Source organism: Aythya ferina, assembly GCF_964211825.1.
Source record: "Aythya ferina genome assembly, chromosome: 20".
Taxonomy (NCBI): domain Eukaryota; kingdom Metazoa; phylum Chordata; class Aves; order Anseriformes; family Anatidae; genus Aythya; species Aythya ferina.
Window position 1 is genome coordinate 5,314,862 of NC_140318.1, and position 19,314 is coordinate 5,334,175.

The window sequence follows — 19,314 nt, forward strand, 5'->3', positions numbered from 1 at the left end:
CCCAATCTGAAAGCGTCTCTGCAGGACAGGACAGCTAATTAACGCACACACACAAGTTCGTTTGTTTGTTTTTATTTGACTTGGGTGGCCACAGCCCTGACTGGCACACAGGCGGGTTCCTCAGACACCGCCTCCTCCAGCCGCCAGGTCTGATGTGGGCACCCGCAGCCCAACCAGCGTCAGGCAGATGCACCGAAACCATTTTGTAAAAGTTCATTAAGAAAACCCCACAAGCAGCCCTTCGCCACAACTCCCGTGGCCAGGCTGCAAGCGCTAGCTGCCTCTCGCCCGCTACAGGCCGGCTTTTTTCAAGTCCTCTGGCAGAACACGGCCCTTCTTCCGGGCCTTGGCTTTTTTGTGCTCTATCTTCTCTTTCTTCTTCTTCTGAATGTTCTTGCGGCGCTTTTCCTGCCTCTGCTGCATCCTTTCTACCACTTTTTCTGTCCGCTTCTCCCACTGCTTTTGGCGTTGTTCTTTACGCTTCTCCTTACGCTTCAGAGCTTCCTTCAGACGCTCCTCGTCGTCACGAATCTTGACACCTTCCGCCTTATAGAGAAGGTTTGTCCATTTTATCTTGTTCTCTAGCTCCTGAGCTTTCTTCTGGTCCTTATCCTTGAGCTCCTCCAACTTATTCTTCCTAGCCTCCAGCCTGCTCAGCAGCTGCTTGTAGTTTCTGCCCGTCAGGGGAGTGATTTTACCTTTCACTCCTTTCCTCTTCTCTTTCTTCTTCTGGACCTTATTCAAATCGTTCTCTTCATGGACTTCAACCCTGTTGAAGACAATCTCAGCTGTACTCTCTTCCTTTTTGCTCTGTGGCTCTACAGGTACATCCTCAGTTTCCTTCTTCTCCATTTTTGCCTTCATCTTCAACTCCTTTCTTCGGCGCTTCTTTCTCTCCTTCTCATACTTTCTTCGCCGCCTCTTCTCCAGAACTGAAGGGGATAGTTCTTTGTCATCATCCTAAGAAGAAGGATGCACATGAATCAGGAGCCTTACAGGAATAATACAAAGCTAAAAGAGGGATGTATTTCAAATCTCTTGTTAGAAAAGCAGTATGTAAGAAGCCGTGGGCTCAGCTTTTAGAGATAATAAACATAGTAAATGCATTTCAAAGCTTTTGTTCCCTCTGAGCATCCTGTAGCTATGTTCCTTGCAGACTGTGCCTTTTCTTTCTCAAATACCACCACAGGCATGTGCTGCTCCCAGCTAAGTGCTACCTTTTCATGTGTTTTTCTGGACCCCAGAATATAAGCAGGGCTCCCAGCACTACCTATAGGCACTTCCTTAAGGAATGGAATTATCTCAAAGCCTAAACCTCATCCCCATGTGCCATGGTAGCCCAGGGAGAATTCATACTGCCCACACACATAAGGGTACACATTAGACAGAGTTCTCATACTCGTCCTGAAGCTTCTTTAATCTTCTCATGTAGTCTCTGACGCAAGAGATTTATTGCAGAAAAAGAAGTGGAATTGAGTTCACTTTTGCCACCTGAAAACAATAGACAGAAAATAAAAATACTTGAAATACGGCAGAAGCTAAACAAAGCAATTTTCTATGGCTATGGGAAAAAGCTATGAGAGCTCTCTGAATTTTTTCTTCCATTCATAGAATCCAATGAAAACAGGAGTGTCCACCTTATTGGTTTCTTTAAAATTCCCCTTTTTCTATCCACATCATCACTCAACACTGACCAGCCTGAGTAGCTTGTCAGGCCCTGTAGTTCCCAAACAAGAAGGGATAAAAATACCGAGTTAATGGAAACAAAGATGCCAATTGCATCTCTCCATTCATCTGTTTAGGTTCCTAATGGAAAGCAGGCATAGGAAGATACAGACTGTATCCATGTGATAATGCCCAAAAGCTATCAAATATATAAAACCCCTGCAATTCCTAGGAAGTGCTCGTAATTCTAGAGAGCCACCCAGTGGCCACAGTACAAGTTTATATTCACAGATTAAGCTAAAAAGCTTTCAATACAGTTGGATTTCTTACATGCTTTCCAAACTATACACATATGAAACAACTGAAACGCAGCCACCTCGGCTCAGGTATCTTTAACCTGACCACAGACAGCTCTGCTATTCTTACCTGTATCTGAACTCTTATTTTTGTTCTGTGTAACACCCGGCAGAGCTGATTTGTTGGCTTGAGGGGCTGCTTTCTGTTCTGGAGCAAGCTTATTGGCACTGGAGGCTCCCTGTTTAGCTGGAGGCGCATTTGTTCTCTCATCTTGCTTCTTGGACCTCCTTCTCTTTTTTTGGGGCGGTCTGCTACCATTCCCTGCCTGACCTGGCTTAGATACTAGAAGGCAAAGAAAAAAAAGAAAGAAAAGATCGATAGTTAGAGCAGACAATCTTGAAGGTTTTTTCCAGCCTTAATGATTCTATGATTAAGAAAGGTTGTAGTTGCACTCCCAGCGTGCAGCATTGTAGTGGTGTATCTCAATCGTGAAAAACGGCGTATTTTAGGATTTATTTACACAGAGCTACCTTTGTTGACCACTTTAGGCGTGACGCCGTGTTCCCACACCCAGTCACCACGTGTAAGGCTGAACGCAGACCACCGACTAGCAGAGCAGCGCGCACCGCCCGAGCTCACAACTCGGTCCACCACAGCGGCCCTGCCCAGGGACCAGCCCCAAGCCAGCTCCCCCGGCCCCTGCTCCCCTCAACCGGCCCCGAGGCGCCTCCACGTCCCTCCCAAACCCCTCCTTCCCTCACCCGGCTTCCTCTTCCGCGGCTGGGGGCGCTCGGGGCTGTGCCGCACCCCAGCCCTCCTGGCCAGCCCCTGCAGGTAGCAGTCCTGCGCGGCCAGGCTGGCCATGCCGCCTCCCGCAGCCTGCCCCTTCCTCTGCCGCCCCGCCGGAAGTGACGCCGCCACGCACAACAGGAAGTGCCGGCCGCAAGCTGTTGCCATGGCAACGGTGGTGGCACTTCCGGGTTGTGGCGGCCCTCGGGGCCTACCCGCAGCGCCCACCCCCCACACCCCTCAGATCCCTTCAGGCTCAGGGCTGGAGCGCCCCGCATGGAGCTTGGGGGGTTGGGACACGGGGGGGCACCGCTGGGGCCGTGTTTCGGCAGACACAAAGCGGGGCGCCCGCAGAAAGCTGCCCCTCCGTGAGCTCGCACAGTTTGGGGTGCTTCTGGCAGGGCCGGGGCTGCAGCTGGAGGGGTTTGCTTGCAGTAACGCTCGTCCTAATGCATGCTTGCACGCAGCGGTGTCATGGTTTCACAGTTGTGGCTGAAAACACACGCTTAAAAAAAAAATTATACAAAGGAGTTATTTTATTAAACCACCTAGTTACAAAAAAAAAAATGGAATGGAAGAAAGAGAAGAGGAAGTAAACCAAAACTCACGCCCGAAGAAACAAGACGGTACAGCGGGATGCTGGGGAAGCTCTGCTCTGCTGTTCTGAACGCAGCAGCCCCGCGGCCATCACGGCTCCCCCCCCTTCAGGCTGCACACTCAGAGCAACCTCATAACCACAGAGGGCACAAGTGCCCAGCTGCCCAACAAAGCACCCAAATTGCTTCTTTGGAAGGAAACTGTAACAGAGTCACCCTCCCTGCTCCACACACCTCAGTTGGCTGAAGGATTAATTAAAGAAACGATCACCAACATGAATGCTAGCTGTACGCTACCTCACGCTACGTTGATTGAAAGCTGCTGTGTAAATAGTGGAACAAGGAATCAGACTAACAGGAGTGTGCTCCTGCTTCTATCTATAGCCGTAAACGTGTCCCAGCATGTAATACCTGTCTGATTCTCGGTTTGCCCTTTTCTTTCCAAAAGGCAGAATACTGCTCGTCAACACAGGCCTCCCAGAGAGCCTCCTCCCAAAGGGTTCCCAGCAAAAAGTTCAAGCATTTCGACAGTGAAGAATGCTGAGTAAAAATACTGTAAGATTCTTAAGATTCTGTTCTAAGTAGAACAGAAGTTGTCTGATGGCATCCTGAGAAAGCTTTAAAGCAGCCAGAATGTCAGGAACCATGGGAATAGCGTAAAGCTCCCAAAACACTCACCACTCCCAGATTTGGCTCGAGTTTCTTAGCCCTAAGAAGTTCAGCTCCCAGCACTCTACCATGTACTTACTGTGAGATTCACATGGAAATAAATTCTGGATTTCTAACGAACTCTACACGTAACTGTCACGGAAAAGCAAACCTAACTCTAATTTGTTAGAACAATCAGCTTGGAATTTACTTAGCACTTCTCTTAAGCGCGAGGAACACCCGTGGCAGTGTCCCAGGCACGGAGAAAGCACTGTGGCTGTCCAGCAAGCAGAATCCTGCAGACACAGCCCCAGTGCATTCTCCTGACAGCAGGAGATGCTCGCTCAGTACAGCAGGTTGAAGACTTCCAGCAGCTCAGCGCCACCAGGAAGAACGTGGTCAGCAGCAGAGAATCCTCTTCAGGAGTGCTCCGTTGGGCCCGCCCCATGCCCGTTCACGTGAGGGTGCGATGGGGTCGAGCTCTGAGAGGTAGCAACGCTCTGCTCTGCTGTGGCAGTTGTCAGAGGCATGGAGAGGCTTTCGGGGGACAGCGTGGCAAAATCTTGTCTCCAGTAGGCTTCGCACAGCGGCAGGTCATTGCTGTCACACAGACTGTAGCTTTCCAGAACAAACAACCCCCGTAAGGAGAGGCAGCAGGTGCAATAAGAAAGGAGGGGAGGGAGGAAAAGCAAGACAGAAGCAAAGCATTAAGAAAATGGCAAAAAAATGTTCATGGATGTAAGGTCTGCGTTCACAAATTCATCACAAGTCTTGTGGCACTGGCCTTTTTCCTAAGACACCCCTCAGGGGCTGGTGTTGAATCCCACGGGCCTGGGAAGGATTGGGGAAATTCCAGAGACAAAGCTGTTGCTACAAACTGAAGCAGAGGCTCAGTTCTAACCCAGACACTACGAGTCCCTAGAAAGATCTGGGCTGAGGTTCTGATACCGCACAGTTGGGAGTTCTTGAGTGAGGCAAAGACCTCATCCGTACTGTTTTCTCATGGGAGTTTGATTACAACCTACGTGAGAGTAAAAATTCGACTATGCTCTAAATTTAGTGTCTATTTGCCTCCTTTCCCCTTCAGTAAAGTGCTCCACAGAAGGTCTGCATCTTCTTTTGAAGCTTCCCAACCTATAAAGTGCTGTCAGCTTCTACAGGTTTCAGCAGTACCGGAGGTAACAGTTCTTACAAAGCAACTTGCTTGATTTAACCACTAGGCTACAGAGTCAGATCAATCAGCAGCATGGGAGAGTAAGCAACCAGCTAATTCTTGCCTGTGCTACAAGGAAAACACGACGTGGAAGGGCAAAACTAAAAAATAAAGTGATGGAAGAAACTGGAACAAAAACAAGAAAAAATCCAAAGAGAGGAAGGAGCTGCACACACAAGAGACACCCAAGACAAAGTGAGTGCTGGAGCAAAAAGCAGCTTGCGATCAGAGTAAAACAAACCCAGTGGGTCCAGTGATTTTGTCGTTGTAGCTTTATTTACATTTTTAATGTATGGACTTGAATAGATGCTTTGGGAAATAGTTTAAGTGCAGAAATACGAGACACTTCAAATTGCACAAACATGAAACATGTTGAGGTCTAAGTCCACACTCAAGACAGCTCCTGTGATCTCAGAGGAGGGAGCAATGGAACATAAACACAAGTTTTGGGTTTAGGATGGCAGAAGGCAAGCTGGACTTGGAGTTACTGCTTTGAAGAATAAGCACACAAAGCACTAGTTGCAAGCACCTAACATTTGAGCTTTTTTCTGGCAGCATCACCCAGCTGCAGTAGAAGTGGGGAGGGAGTTGATACGGGTTTTATACCCAGGACCTTTGTTAAACCCCTCGAAAGATTCCTATTGCTGGAGCAGGCTCCCCCTGCCCTCGAGTCCCCAGCACAAAGCAGCTCTGGGTTCACTCAGTGAAAACCCCTGGGACTGACCCAGAGCTCCGGTCCCTCTTCTGTCAGTCTTAAACCTCAAGCCGTGGTTTCCAAGGAGAACCCAGCCACGGCATCCACCACACCTGTCCTGGCAGGTCAGTTACTAAGAACATTTTAGCTGCATCTGTGTGTAGCTGCTTCTGCTGCTGCCCCAGTCCGAACAGCTTCAAAAACCTAACCTCTCACATCCCACTCCTTGAAAGGCGAGTGAAAGAGCAGCAGCTGCACGGCCCGCAGCAGCACCACCCAAAGTCCTATCCTGGCCTTTGGCTGAAGGTTTCTTAGTGTTTGAAAGAGACTTCACTGTTCTCCCTGGGGCACACAGCCAGGTCTGTGCACGAAGGAACAGCTCCAGGAAACTGCTCAAACACAGGGACTGAAAGCAGAGCCCCCCTCAGAGCTATCTTCTCAGCTTCAGTCTCATCGACCTGCTTGCAGGTCCCCTCCCCAAATCCCCCGTGTGCACAGGAAAAGCTTCGCAAGGAAGCCCAACCCTACAGCCCAGGCACATCCTGCTGGGTACTGGCTGTGGTGCAGGGGGCTGCCTCCCAGTGCTATTAGCATAAAACACAGGCAGTGACAATCGCTGGGCAGGACATGCTCCCTCTAACAGGCCTTTCACAGCTGTTAGGAAACTCACTTTTCTACAGCCTTCCCTGGAGGGACAACCTAAAATAAAGTCACCGCTGAACTTCAGAGTAACCGGGGCACTGGAGAACAGTTTGGCAGGACAGCTGCACGGAACCCACGTCCTGCCCTCAGAGGGCTGTGCACCTCTTTACACATCCTGTGGGATCAAGCCCCAGGAGAAAGTAACGGAGTACAGACGGGAAACCCCAGCGGGGCTCCCAGGTCAGCACAGAAAAATGTCCTGTTGGTGGGCAGGCCAGCTTTTACATTCACAGCCATTTCAACATGATTAGAACACCCTACGGCTACGTGACATAACAAAAATGCTTTCCCACATCAGGCAATAAAATGTCATTAAAAATATCTTAATATTATAATTATAAAAGGTCTTTGAATAAATCACTGTTTCTGTATTTACACACACAATTTCTTTGGTGCAGAAAAAGGCAGGAAAGAGCACAAGAAGGGAGTTAAGTGCTAAAAGCAATGATTAAGTGCTATATGATACGAGGTTTCAGTGGAGGGATCATAGCTCTGTACACTAGCCAAGCTTCCTCACCTCACAACCACTCTTACAAGAAAGAACGTGAAGGCAGATCCATTTAGTGTACCGGGAAAGAAAACCATTTGTGTTTAGATGTTAGCTCCGTTACAAAGGGTTGCTTTACACGGCACCTTGTGCCAGGCAGGTAAGAGACCACGCCAGCATGGTCAGAACCCCCTAGCTCAAGAAGGAAAACTGACACACACTGGTGACAGTGAAGGAGAAGCTCCTCTGGCACACACGAGGCACTGCCACCCCACACTGGGTCACCCTGGTGCAGCCCACGCTGTGCTGTGTGCAGTCTGTGTAGTGGATATGTCCCTGACTCATTAGGGCCAGGAGTAGTGCTTAGGGTTGTGATCATTGCTCTTCCTTTCCGAGACGTTTCTAGGACCCCTCGCCACCTCTCCCAAAAACTGAGTAAAGTTTGAAAGCCAACTCTAAACTTTACCTCGAGTTTTTTTAAAGCGTTGTAGCAGTTTCTAAACTATGTCGTATCATTTTAGTGTTAAAATATTTATATTGCCCATAAACAATGGCCTAACTTCCAAAGGTACTGAGCAATTATGGTTTTAGTTAACGTATCTGGGGTTATAGACACTCAGAATTTTTAGAAAGAGGGAAGAGACAAAAATGGAAAACCTGGTCATGAAAATTTTGTGTAAGATTTAGAAAAGTTTTTGTTTAGAATTCACACCGCTATTGCACTGATTTCACTTAGTTTGGGCAGTGCAGCCAACATAATCAGGTCCTCATTTGTTTTCTCCTGCTTTCATTTACAAGTGCTGGAGTGCATGACAAAAAAAATTAAAAAAATAAAGTGCCTAAATTCTCTAAAATCTGTTTTCTAAGTAAAAGTGTTTTTAAAATCTTAAAAATTCCAGAAACAAACAAGTTATAAATCTTTCCTAAAAAAATCCTATCACAATACTTCATAATTCAATGAAACTGAGCATGTCTTTTTTGCTCATTTCCTCAACAGGACTCCAGGCAACTGGAGCAGTGGACTACAAGAGAAAAGGCACACTGTGTTACCAGGTCACTTGTGAAAGAACTCACCACAAGGATGGGGGATGTACTAATCTCATCTAACATTAGGACCCAGCTCAGCAAGCTAGGCTCTCTAGGGAGATAAAAGTTCCTACAGAGAGAGACAGAAGTTCCTACAGAGGGATATTGAGACAGAAGCCTATGTCCCTCAAGGAAATTCATCTCCATTTACAATGATTGCAAAGGATCCTATGCAAATTATCTGTCAAATCTAGCCAACTGAAGTAGGCACCTAGATGCTGTGAATATCTCCTTCATCAAGACATTTATACCCTGTAGGATATCTGCAAGGAAGTGGCAGTTGTTTTGAGCTGCTGAGAGTCTGACTGAATTATAAATAGGAATAAAATTTTGTTGGGAACATTCTCAAGACCTATATGCTAAGGACTATTTGTTTGTCTGGACAAACTCCCCCAGAAGGGGTGGAATCACTAAGGAGAAGTCCACTGCCCTATTTGTACCTGGAAGAGTAATATTCTTCTTCTAGCTCGTACAGGTCAATGGAGATCTCATCCCGTAGTGCAATCAACTTCTTGTCACATTCCTCCTGCAAGCTCCTCAGCTGCTGGTTGCGCTGGTTGATAGCTTCATTCACAGAGGGGAAATCATTGAGGATCAAGAACTGCTTCAGGTCAGACACAAGTTTCATCAGGGACTCACCAGCTCGGACCTCATAGCAGGGAGAGAAACCACGTAGCATTAGTATATTAAAGCAGTGCTTCATTCCAATTCTAAAACAAGGTCTCCCGAGTTATTCTGGCAGCTCAAGCCCCAGTTAAGATGAAGCTCCCACATCAGGTGAAGATTCTGACAGAAGCCTGTTGCTGACAACCCAGGCTACCAAGCTTTATCCCTAGGGAAAGACTTTACCCCATAGACACCCCAAATATCAAGTTACTCTTTCAGCAGCAGTCCTCGTGAGTGCTATGAAGGCTGCTCTGAATGCAATAATGAACCAAACCACTCCTGAAGGATGCGCTGCCCAATTATTTGAGTATGACAGTGCTACTTACAATGTTTGCAGCTCTGACGTGCATCTCGTAGTTATCTTGCTCACCCTGCGTTGCTCGAGAGACTTGAGTTTCGTCCTCAATCTAAGCAAAAAAAAAAAAAAAAGCACACAATTCCACCTTCACACACCAAAACCCTGACACAACTCCTCCACACTGGAAGGAATTTGTTTCAGCCCAGTTCAGCCTCCACCCACAACCCCTGGGGGGCTGCCTCTGGGTCGCCCACTGCCCACCTCTGCCAGCCCACCCCGTCCCCTCAGGGGCTCCCCTCACTCTGCAGCCCCTCAGGGCTGCTCCAGGGGCAGGAGGGGGAACTGAGAGACACCCACCCTGAGAGGGGACCCTGCTCCCTCAGGGGGAAAGGGGCTCTTAGGGGGGAAAAGGGGCACTTAAAGGGGGAAAGGGGACCCTCGGGGGGGGGGAAAAGGGGACTCCCCGGGCTCTCCTCTCCCACCTTAGCAGTCTTGATGATCTCGGTGAAGTTGTCCATGATGGATTTGACATCGTCCTTGAGGCGCTTGTTGTAGGACTGCAGCAGGGTCTCCTTGCTCTGCGGCAGCACCCGCTGCTGCGCCATGACAGAAAACCGCCCCCCCCACACACACCTCCTCCCGCCCTCACCCCCCTCCCCGTCCTCTCGCGAGACTTCGCAGCGCGCAGAAATCCCGCGGCGCGCCCCGCCCCCCTCCTCTCCCCCTGCCTCCAAGATGGTGAGCGGCGGCCGGCGCGGGGATGGCGGGAGGGGGGCCGCCGGGATCCGCCGCCATCCGCCCGCTGAGGAGGCGCTGCGGGTGCTCGGCAGCGCCGGGGGGATGTGGAAGGGGCTCGGGATGGGCTTGTGGTGGCGGATGGCGGGCGGCGGGGCCGAGGAGGCGAGCGGCGGAGCGGGGAGGCCCGGGTAGGCCGCAGCTGTTCTATGGCCGGAGGAGGCCGCTCCCGGCTGGGGGGAGCCTCGTTAAGGTTTTTAAACTCCCAGAGTGTTTGGGCCTGTGAGGAGTGAGGCTTGCCTGGCTGGCTGACTGGAAATTGGTATTTTCGAGGGGGGCTGTAAGCTCTTAAAGTGCACCAAGTAGTTCAGGCAAAAAAAGGAGAATGTGTTTATTTTCTGTTTGCAGCCGAAGGGAAAGAAGGCCAAGGGTAAGAAGGTGGCACCGGCCCCTGCTGTAGTCAAGAAGCAGGAGGCCAAGAAGGTCGTCAATCCCCTCTTTGAGAAGAGGCCCAAGAACTTTGGCATCGGTGAGTAAGGGGAGACTTTTTGGCTACTTCAATAATTGCTTTTTTTTTTTTTTATAAACCTGCATGTACATAATGCAGGATTATAGTAAAACTGTAGAGCTTTACAGGCAGTTGCTTTACCACCATCAGTAGTAGTATTTTAGTAGTAGTAGTTCACTAGATACTTGGAGGTGTCTGTGGATAACTTGCTAGATTTTCCGTGCTGCAAAGATGCGTTACATCGTCCTGGGGCAAACCTTCCCCTTCCACATGGGATGCAGCCATCTAAGTCAGGTTTACGTAGTACCACTTTTATACTGTGTGCAGATGATGTAAAAAAAAATGTTACCTGAATGGTTGTGCTGACATACATAACCACCAAGATCGCTGATGCACTCCTGCCCGTTCCATGCTGCTGCTGTGTGGTGTGGGAATGGCTGTGAGTGAAGTCTGTATTTCTAGGACAGGATATCCAGCCTAAGCGTGATCTCACACGCTTTGTGAAATGGCCCCGCTACATCAGACTCCAGCGCCAGAGGTCCATTCTGTACAAGCGCTTGAAGGTGCCACCTGCAATTAACCAGTTCACTCAGGCTTTGGACCGCCAAACAGGTAAGGGTGTGCCCCACAAAATTCTCTTGACTTAGGTCTTCAGTGGGTTGCATGTCAGGAAAGAAACCAAAATAAGACTTAAAGGTAAGCTGCAGCATTGCTGGAAGCACTTCAGGGAGGCTTTAATAATGACTGTGATAATGGGAACAACAAGCTGCCTTACGAATTTGCTGACCAAAATTTTGTGGCTGCTAAGTGCTTTGAAAAGGGAGTAGAAAATACCAGAGCTCCTACTTAAGGATGCAAACTCAGAATTGTTTTAACTGTGTTTCCATTGGAGACCATTCTTCTAGCTTGATGTAGAACATGTAGGGTTCTTTGACTGTGTAAGATAAGTTGAGAAATCTTTCTCATTGCAGGCTTTGGAGGGAAAGCTAACATCCTGCAGGCTGATTTGATACATATGGGGGGGAAGGTACTTCAGGGGCTTCTGTGCATGAGCGAATAGTCTTTCAGGTGATGGTGTCAATGCAAGAAACTATAAAACTAAACAAAACCCTTGTAGATGTTGCGAACAAGTGGCTTTTAGAGGAAGGTGCACCAGCTTTAACTGTAGTTACTGTGAGTTGCAGGCTCTTTCTCAGCCAAGCAGTAAAGGAGCTCTTGTTGCCAGTAAAGGTGCCCAGAGGTAAATACGGGCTCTGGAAGCACTCTGCTAGCTCTGCCCCGCATTGTGCAGATGATGCTAACTTGCTATCTAAATACATTTTGATGACAACCACCAAGATCGCTGATGCACTTGAGTCCTTTGAATGTAACACAGAAATGTTCAGGTTACACAGCTAACTAGTGCGTGTTCTCTTCCAGCTACGCAGCTTCTGAAGCTGGCGCACAAATACAGGCCAGAAACTAAGCAAGAGAAGAAGCAGAGGCTGCTGGCTCGTGCTGAGCAGAAAGCTGCAGGAAAGGGAGATACTCCAACTAAGAGGCCACCAGTTCTCCGGGCAGGTAAGTGTACATGAACTTGCCTATTCGCATATGTGGGAATGGGGGTGACTTCTGCTCCAGCCGTACAGAATTGGACATGCTATGGCAATGATGTGTGAATTTCTTCACCTGAACTCAAAGTGAAGAGCAAAATAGACGAGCTTTTTAACCCTGAGCTTTAGCAAATTGTCCAAGGAACAGCTTCTCTGTGTTACTGAAAGGATGTGGAAGTGTTCACAATTTTCACAGTGGTGTGCTATGGAAACAGCAGGTTGTATGAAGCTTATATGAAAGCCCTGACAAAAGACTGACCTAAAACAAACATTTCTGACTTGTTTTTCAGGTGTTAACACTGTCACAACTCTGGTAGAGAACAAGAAGGCGCAGCTTGTAGTGATTGCCCATGATGTGGACCCCATTGAGGTAAGCATCCCCAGTAGTACAAGGTAGAGCCTGTACTGTGTAATTTAAGCTGAGGTCAGAACTGGATTTGGGGTGAGAGTACATTTTGGGACAAACAGATTTTGTGTTAAACACAGCAAAACTTGTTTACCACTAGTGGAGTGCTTAGGCATGTTCTTAGTTGTCATGTTATTAAGCTGAGGCTTGGCCCTTGCGATGATGTATGAATTTCTTCACCTGAATCAATGCTGAAGAGCAAAAACGAGCTTTTTAACACTGAGCAATTGCCACAGCCCAGGCCAACTGAGAGGATAAAAAGCTGTTCTCCCTCAGTGATAAAGCACTCTGTCTCTTTCCAGCTTGTGGTCTTCCTGCCGGCTCTGTGCCGCAAGATGGGAGTGCCATACTGCATAATCAAGAGCAAGGCCAGACTGGGGCGACTGGTCCACAGGAAAACTTGTACCTGCGTTGCTTTCACCCAAGTTAACCCGTAAGTATTCTGTGTGCTGACTTGATGCTCTGCAGTAGAGAAAATAAACTGCCCATAAGCACGGACTACAGGGCAGACAGATACCAGACTTCAGTTTCTCTAGTTTTAAAAAAAGAAAACTGAAAAAACAGCTTGCATAACTACCTCTCCAATACCTAATGTAGAGGACATTTTGTACATAGCAGTCTGTCAGATGCTGAAGCTATACATTACTTTGGTTTACTAAAGTTGATGGCTTACTCTTAACTGAGATCTGTAAATAGAATTACAACCTAAGCATTGAGAGTTCTTACAGCTTTGATGGCTTGAGCGATTAACCTTTTGTAAATGATGCTATGCTTAACCTGAAAAATGTTGGTATTACAAGCTGTTTAATTCTGAGATAAAAGACTTGGAGAAGACATTAAATTGATGCTGCATAGGAATTTAACCTGTCACCAACAGGGAGGATAAGGGAGCCCTTGCAAAGCTGGTTGAAGCTGTCAAGACCAACTACAATGACAGATACGATGAGGTAAGATTCTCTGTTACCAGCCTTGTCTTTCGGTTCATACTGTTAACATCCCCAACAGCTTCCCAGGGAAATGCAAATGACTGCTTCCGAGTGAGATCAGCGTAGAGCCTGTTGGGTGTGTTGTATCTAGATTTTTTTAATGATGTATCCAGATTCTTTCTTGAGGGTGGGGTAGAAGGTGAACACTGTCACCAAGTTAAAAGCAAATGCAACTAACACAGGGTGAGGAGTATCAAGAGGTCAACAATTCCAGCTAGACTTGATTCCATTCCTGAAGTCCAGAAATTATGTGATGGTGGGGAAAGATTTTTTAACAAGTCTTTGTGCTGCCCCCATGGTGTAATTCACTGCCTTAAATTTGTAAGAGTTCCTAATCATGGGAGCTCTTCCCGTTGTGCGTGAAGGAGTGGAATCGAGCAAGTCATTTGAGTGATGAAGTATGAGATTGTATGAGGTATCTTAACTTGTTCTCACTTCTTTGCAGATCCGTCGTCACTGGGGTGGTAACGTCTTGGGGCCAAAGTCAGTGGCTCGCATTGCCAAGCTTGAAAAAGCAAAGGCCAAAGAGCTGGCTACTAAGCTGGGCTGAAGATGTACTGGACTGCTACCATGGTTTCTGTACATAAAAAGAATAAACCCCCAGATGAAGTTTCAGTGGTTTCTATTAATGAGAGAGAGGGTTTGAGACAGTGGGTTGCATGTGATCACTGCCTGACTTCTCCATTTGCCTGCAAGCAGATGATTGAATAGCACTGCACAGAGTGGCATGGAGCAGGTTATTTGCTTAGAGCACTGCTGTGATGAAAATTAAATGAAAAATTAAATTAAAATTAAAAGAAAATTAAAATTAAAAATTAAATGGGCTGGGCTACTTCTGGCTTAAGCCTAATTATGTAAACATCTGAGTTGGAAATAGATCTAGATTGTCAATACTGCCTGGACTCAGTTACTGTATGGATTTGGTAAAGACATGTTTATGCTGGGAGTTACAGCACTTTACCAGGCCAAGCAGATTATTAAGACCTCTTTAGGAGGTCTGTAATGTCTCTTGCAGTGCAACACTGGTCAGTGAAGGCGTGCCGAAGTGGTGGGACAAGCATCTGAACAAACTTGTCTTTCTGTGCTTTCCTGACTAACCTGGTCCTGTGGTTTTCTGGGAGGCTAACAAGCTTGGCAAGGCTCCAGCCCAATATGAGGGAATTTCTTTATTTCTGCTAGCTCTTAGGTCCTTGTTGCTGTTAAGATACAAGATACACATTGCAAGTCAAAAGAAAAACACCTGTAGGCCCTTTTATTTATACTGATGCAGCTGCAGTGCATCAGTCCTGACTTCACTAATGACTAGTCAGTGCAAAGGAAGCATAAGTTACAAACAAAGAAATTAGAAAATCCATCACCATCATTTGTTTGCACTGAACATTACAAATATGGCAGTGGAGAAGTTGTGTAGCTTGTGACCAACCACTGCCCAACCCCAATAGAAAAATAAATACTTGAGATTCCTAGAAAGCTGATTCAAGCAGGAGGCTTAACAGCCACTTCCAAGTCTGAAGTTCAGCGCTTCTGATCTGCAGCAGAAATCACTCTGGTAGGAGCACAGAACTTGTATCAGCTGCTTAAAGGCTAGTTGCAGCTTGCTAGCTGCACAAACTTAACACGGTGTCCTGAGATTGGCTTCTTCAGGACTGACCAGGCTGCAGTCTTCTGTGAAAGTCTGGTTTTGACTGGTACAGGGGAGTAGCAGTTCGCCCTTCCCCTCACAGAGGTATCTTTTGTATAAATTTTCTGTACCACAAGAATGAAGTTGCAGCACATAAACCATACCTGTGACAGAAAATAAAAAACATTTTCAAGATTGGTGATCCCTCCCTAAAAGTCAGCTGCAATTCAATGAAGAGCATTTACTTCAAACCGCCTTGCAAATATTACTTAGGTTAAAACTAGGTTTGCAGCTGGGCTTGCCCAGTTTCACTGATGCAGAAGCAAGAACAAACAAACAGCTCCCTTGCTTCCAGCAGAAAGCAGTTGAAACCTTTACATGAAAAAAAGGTCAAACTGCTGGCTGAGTTACTTACCAAGTAACGATGTACTGCATGTGCTCATTTCTTAGGCTCACTCTTGTCTGGCCTCCAATGGGTCCCCCTGGGACTGTGCTTTCTGTAGGTGGAACAGTGCACAGTCAGATCTTTAGTCTGCATGGTGTAGAGCATAGAAAGGTGCAATTGCTCTGGAAATGTCTCAGGGAAATATCTACCTGAACGGAAAAGGGGGAGACTGGTGGAAATTGGACACAGGGTTGGGTTTCTCTGTGACTTACTGAAGTCTGCATCAATAAAGATGGGCTCAGCGCCAGTCACTTTTGCCATAGCCTGCAGGTCACGGTAGTGCCAGCGGTTCTTCTCTATGTTATTTTCAGGCACAAAAGGTTTCCGGGTTTCTGATAACCTCACTACCCCAGTGAGATCAATTTCATCTTCAATCTGAAGAGAAGTGCAGAGGAGAAAAAAGGAATCTGTCAAGATTTATCTCACGTTTCAGCATGCTAGGTCCTGGTAGAAAAGCCACTTTCCTGGTGACTGGGGTCTGGTCATAAATCAGCAGGTTGTGCTATACAGTGGGGAGTGGAAGGTATCATGCAAGACTTCCCTGTATCCCTCTTACCTGTCCCTTCAGCCTGGTCTCTGGCTTCAGCTTCTTTTTGGGCACAAATCCTCGGTTGACTAAAATTGTGACCCTAGAGTTACACAGACAGGACAAACGTACCTCATGAATTATAAAGCAAATTCATTCTTGCTGTTGTCTACAACTAAGTACCAAAGAAAGAAACATCTGAGTGCATATTCTAAGGGAATTTAAATACAATTTGGAATCGAGCATCAAGCACCTAAGAGACTGAGAGACATGCCTTTTAAGGGAGAGGGAGAACTTTATATAAATCCAATCACCATCATCAGTCTCTGCAACTACCTGAAAGGACATTGCAGCGAGGAGGGTGTCAGTCTCTTTTCTCAGGTGCCAAGTGATAAGACACAAGTAAACAGTCTCAAATTGCACCAGGGGAAGTTTAGAGTGGATATTGGGAAGAATTTCTTCATGGAGAGGGTGACTGAGCATTGGAACAGGCTGCTCAGGGGAGTGATGGAGTCCCCACCCTAGGAGGTATTTAAGAAAGGTGATGATTCTACAATTCAGCTTTTCAAAACAGAAATGAGTTGTTCATAAGAACCATCACTTGACTTACCCTAGTTCTGTGCAGTAGAAAGGAGTAATGACATTTGCTCCATTTTCTGGGTGGGATGTCAGCTGCCTGGCTTCTCTGGCTTCTCGCTCAGGGTCCACAAGTGATCGTGGCAAAATATAAAGCTCCTTGGAGTGGTCAAAATGCCCTCGGACCTTTACAGGCCTGTACTCTAATTCCTTCAACTCCATAGGGCTGCACCGAATAAGATAAAAACAAAATCAGAGCTGTGATAGGCAAAGCACATTTGGGGGATTTTACCCCTAGGACCAGCTGCCAATTAGAAACAGAAGACAGATGCCTTGTGGAATAACCAGCTGACTATTTTATTACTATCACTGCGAATCAAATCAGGATGATCATGAGTATCCAAAAAGCAGTTATTTTCCATGGGATCTATAACCCAATACAACTTCAAAGACACACACAGCAGGTGAATGCACTGCATGCACATAAAACCAACAGGGAGAGCTTCTTTCCCATCCAAGGCCATGAAATTGAACAACTGAACTACTTTGACTGTTTTGCCATATGGCCAAGTGACCCCAAAATTCTCTCATGTCTAACATAACTGCTCTACCCGTGGGGAAGGACCTGCTATTGATCTAAGAATCCTTCCTGTAGGATTAATCCCCGTTCTGGGACATCACAGGCACCAGCTACCAAGCCCTCCTTCTTCAGCCTGAATTACATATCACATTCTCCCAGTGGTTCAACCTTTTAACATGGCTTTAGAGTATGCCTTAAGGAAGAGTTCACTTACTCTGCTAACTAAAATAAGAGAATTTTAACATGTTGCCTGTCTTTCTCATTTGCTTGCACATCCCGATTCCCACTGCATTCCTTTGTTTTCATGCAGTTTAGCATGAACCCATCAGTGCAGTGACCTTATCTGATATCCCCAGCATGCTGTCAGTGCTTGGTAGATAATAAACTATCTTGGCTTCCTTACTCTAATGTCAGAGGGATGGGCTCTGATGAAATTCTTGATGCCAGCTGAGCAATCAAATCTAATTTCCATTTTCGCCGCTGAACCTGAAAGTACACAAATACAAAAGTAACTATTGGCAGTACAGAGCAATGTAATGACCCCAGCAAGCTTTCATATCTGTTTCTTTGTCATAAGTCTCCCCTCAGACCTGACCTGAAACAGGATAATTTGAGATATGAAGATGGAGGCTACTGTCTTCATTTGGGGGAAATATTTATACTGTAAGTGTGAAAAACATGAATCTCTTTTAAAGACTTGCATTAACCTCACTAGTAGACACTCAGAAAATGGAAAAGTAAAATATCAGCAAATCTTTACCCTGCCTATGGTTTGAACTGGATTAAACAGTCAAAGATGGAAAATCCTGACACCCCTAAAGTGCTTAATTCTTGAAAAAAATGAAACGTTTATTTGTACCTGCCATGTGCCAAGACAGAATGTAGTCAGAGGCACAAGGAGAAGGCCCCATTTGAGTATGGCGTCCTCTCCAGAGGCATCAGCAGCTGTTGTAGAGCTACGTGGCCTGGTGAACCCCAAGCAAACATCTGAAGAAAGCCAGAGTGCGGAATTAGACATGTACAGGAGAAAAAACACTGAATTCCTGAGGAAATGTCACCTTTTGGTATAAGGCTAAAAGATGACAGAGTCCCAAACAAATTCTTCCTTACCTTTAGTTTGCCGAATCCGACCGGAACCTGCTTTAGTTAGAGGATATCCAAAAAATGTTCTTCTGATCAAGCAGTTAGATACCTACATGAAATAAAAAAGATCCATTGTAGCATTTCTACTTTGTAAAAGTTATATCTAGATGATACCAGTTGTTCCAATGACAGCACGGGATTTGGCTTGCTATTTGAGCAATAGCCGGTGAAACACTAAAAGCTGGGCTACAAGTTAAAAAGAAAAAAAGAATGAATATTTCAGTAACAGAGCAAAATAAATGATGGTTCCCCTTCCATCTGTGCCATGAGCAAACGTACACAGCACTGTGGTTTATTTCACATACATGCTGCCGGGCTCGAGTGGCGCAAGGCCAGCCGCACACCCAGCGTTTTGCAGCCGGTTCCAGCCTTTTACCCCACTTCTCCCCGTGCTGCAGAGCCCGTCCCCACCCCGGGGGTCGCACCGGGGGCCACCCACCCACCCACCGACCACCAGAAGGGCGGCGGGGGCCGGGCCTCGATTTGCCCCGTGCGAGTCCTCTCTGCGCTCCCGGGCTCCCCTCAGAGACCCCCCTGGGCTCTCCCTGTTCCTCTCAGTGCCCCCCCCAGTTCCCCTCAGAGACCCCCCGGCTCCCCTCAGTACTCCCCTGGGTCTTCAGTGCCCCCCCGGACCCTCCCTGATCCCCTCAGCGCCCCCCCGGCTCTCCTCAACGACCCTCTCGGGCCCTCCCCGTTCCCCTCAGCGACCCCCCAGTTCCCCTCAGAGCCCCCCCGGTTCCCCTCAGCACCCCCCCAGACCCTCCCCGTTCCCCTCAGCGCCCCCCCGGCTCCCCTCAGCGCCCCCCCGGCTCCCCTCAGCTCCCCCCCCAAGCTCCCCTCATTACCCCCCAAGCCCTCAGGGCTCCCCTCAGCACCCCCCATTCCCCTCAGCACCCCCCAGCCGCCCACCGCTGCCCGCCGCTCCCCCAGCAGCCGCCTCCCGGCTCTCAGCAGCCCCGCTCCCGCCGCCATGGCGGCGCCGCCGCCTCCAGCCCGGCTCCTCCTCGTCTCCCCTCCTCCCTCCACTAATGGCGCCGCCTTCTTCTCCGCCTCAG

General features: G+C 47.6%; 4 protein-coding genes across 5 annotated transcripts; 1 reads left to right on the top strand and 3 right to left on the bottom strand.

Moving 5' to 3' along the window:
- Positions 1–56: 56 nt before the first annotated feature.
- Positions 57–2,878, bottom strand: SURF6 (surfeit 6). Its single transcript, XM_084494081.1, has 4 exons — positions 2,724–2,878; positions 2,092–2,304; positions 1,400–1,491; positions 57–960 (listed from the first exon to the last, which is right to left on the bottom strand). Exons 1-4 carry the CDS (start codon positions 2,824–2,826, stop codon positions 292–294), a joined length of 1,077 nt encoding a protein of 358 aa, XP_084350207.1. The 5' UTR covers positions 2,827–2,878; the 3' UTR covers positions 57–291.
- A 391-nt stretch (positions 2,879–3,269) lies between these two features.
- Positions 3,270–9,770, bottom strand: MED22 (mediator complex subunit 22). Of its 2 annotated transcripts, none has more exons than XM_084494084.1 (4): positions 9,624–9,770; positions 9,170–9,250; positions 8,618–8,826; positions 3,270–4,613 (listed from the first exon to the last, which is right to left on the bottom strand). In XM_084494084.1, the coding sequence occupies exons 1-4, from the start codon at positions 9,744–9,746 to the stop codon at positions 4,415–4,417; spliced, it is 612 nt and encodes a 203-aa protein (XP_084350210.1). In that variant the 5' UTR covers positions 9,747–9,770; the 3' UTR covers positions 3,270–4,414. The 2 variants fall into 2 exon arrangements, with proteins under 2 accessions (XP_084350210.1, XP_084350211.1); XM_084494085.1 differs by having other exon boundaries at positions 3,270–4,607; positions 9,624–9,758.
- On the top strand, positions 9,730–13,983 carry RPL7A (ribosomal protein L7a). The gene is made up of 8 exons (XM_084494082.1): positions 9,730–9,879; positions 10,285–10,405; positions 10,847–10,996; positions 11,804–11,944; positions 12,267–12,346; positions 12,685–12,815; positions 13,260–13,329; positions 13,814–13,983. The coding sequence occupies exons 1-8, from the start codon at positions 9,745–9,747 to the stop codon at positions 13,916–13,918; spliced, it is 933 nt and encodes a 310-aa protein (XP_084350208.1). The 5' UTR covers positions 9,730–9,744; the 3' UTR covers positions 13,919–13,983.
- A 603-nt stretch (positions 13,984–14,586) lies between these two features.
- On the bottom strand, positions 14,587–19,299 carry SURF1 (SURF1 cytochrome c oxidase assembly factor). Its single transcript, XM_084494083.1, has 9 exons — positions 19,169–19,299; positions 18,227–18,308; positions 17,976–18,103; positions 17,520–17,602; positions 16,571–16,762; positions 15,991–16,063; positions 15,647–15,809; positions 15,405–15,486; positions 14,587–15,153 (listed from the first exon to the last, which is right to left on the bottom strand). Exons 1-9 carry the CDS (start codon positions 19,229–19,231, stop codon positions 15,087–15,089), a joined length of 933 nt encoding a protein of 310 aa, XP_084350209.1. The 5' UTR covers positions 19,232–19,299; the 3' UTR covers positions 14,587–15,086.
- Positions 19,300–19,314: the final 15 nt, after the last annotated feature.

What these genes read in the sequence shown, in the direction of transcription:
- MED22 (XM_084494084.1), bottom strand. Translation starts at nt 9,746, where the DNA reads ATGGCGCAGCAGCGGGTGCTGCCGCAGAGCAAGGAGACCCTGCTGCAG. An exon ending in AGATCATCAAGACTGCTAAG is followed by an intron (nt 9,251 to 9,623) that starts GTGGGAGAGGAG and finishes TTTTTTGCTTAG; the next exon opens with ATTGAGGACGAAACTCAAGT. An exon ending in ACGTCAGAGCTGCAAACATT is followed by an intron (nt 8,827 to 9,169) that starts GTAAGTAGCACT and finishes CCCTGCTATGAG; the next exon opens with GTCCGAGCTGGTGAGTCCCT.
- SURF6 (XM_084494081.1), bottom strand. Translation starts at nt 2,826, where the DNA reads ATGGCCAGCCTGGCCGCGCAGGACTGCTACCTGCAGGGGCTGGCCAGG. An exon ending in AAATAAGAGTTCAGATACAG is followed by an intron (nt 1,492 to 2,091) that starts GTAAGAATAGCA and finishes TATTGTTTTCAG; the next exon opens with GTGGCAAAAGTGAACTCAAT. An exon ending in TTAAAGAAGCTTCAGGACGA is followed by an intron (nt 961 to 1,399) that starts GTATGAGAACTC and finishes CCTTCTTCTTAG; the next exon opens with GATGATGACAAAGAACTATC.
- RPL7A (XM_084494082.1), top strand. Translation starts at nt 9,745, where the DNA reads ATGACAGAAAACCGCCCCCCCCACACACACCTCCTCCCGCCCTCACCC. An exon ending in GGCTTTGGACCGCCAAACAG is followed by an intron (nt 10,997 to 11,803) that starts GTAAGGGTGTGC and finishes GTTCTCTTCCAG; the next exon opens with CTACGCAGCTTCTGAAGCTG. An exon ending in ATGATGTGGACCCCATTGAG is followed by an intron (nt 12,347 to 12,684) that starts GTAAGCATCCCC and finishes GTCTCTTTCCAG; the next exon opens with CTTGTGGTCTTCCTGCCGGC.
- SURF1 (XM_084494083.1), bottom strand. Translation starts at nt 19,231, where the DNA reads ATGGCGGCGGGAGCGGGGCTGCTGAGAGCCGGGAGGCGGCTGCTGGGG. An exon ending in TCTGTCTTGGCACATGGCAG is followed by an intron (nt 17,603 to 17,975) that starts GTACAAATAAAC and finishes GTGTACTTTCAG; the next exon opens with GTTCAGCGGCGAAAATGGAA. An exon ending in AGACCAGGCTGAAGGGACAG is followed by an intron (nt 15,810 to 15,990) that starts GTAAGAGGGATA and finishes ACTTCTCTTCAG; the next exon opens with ATTGAAGATGAAATTGATCT.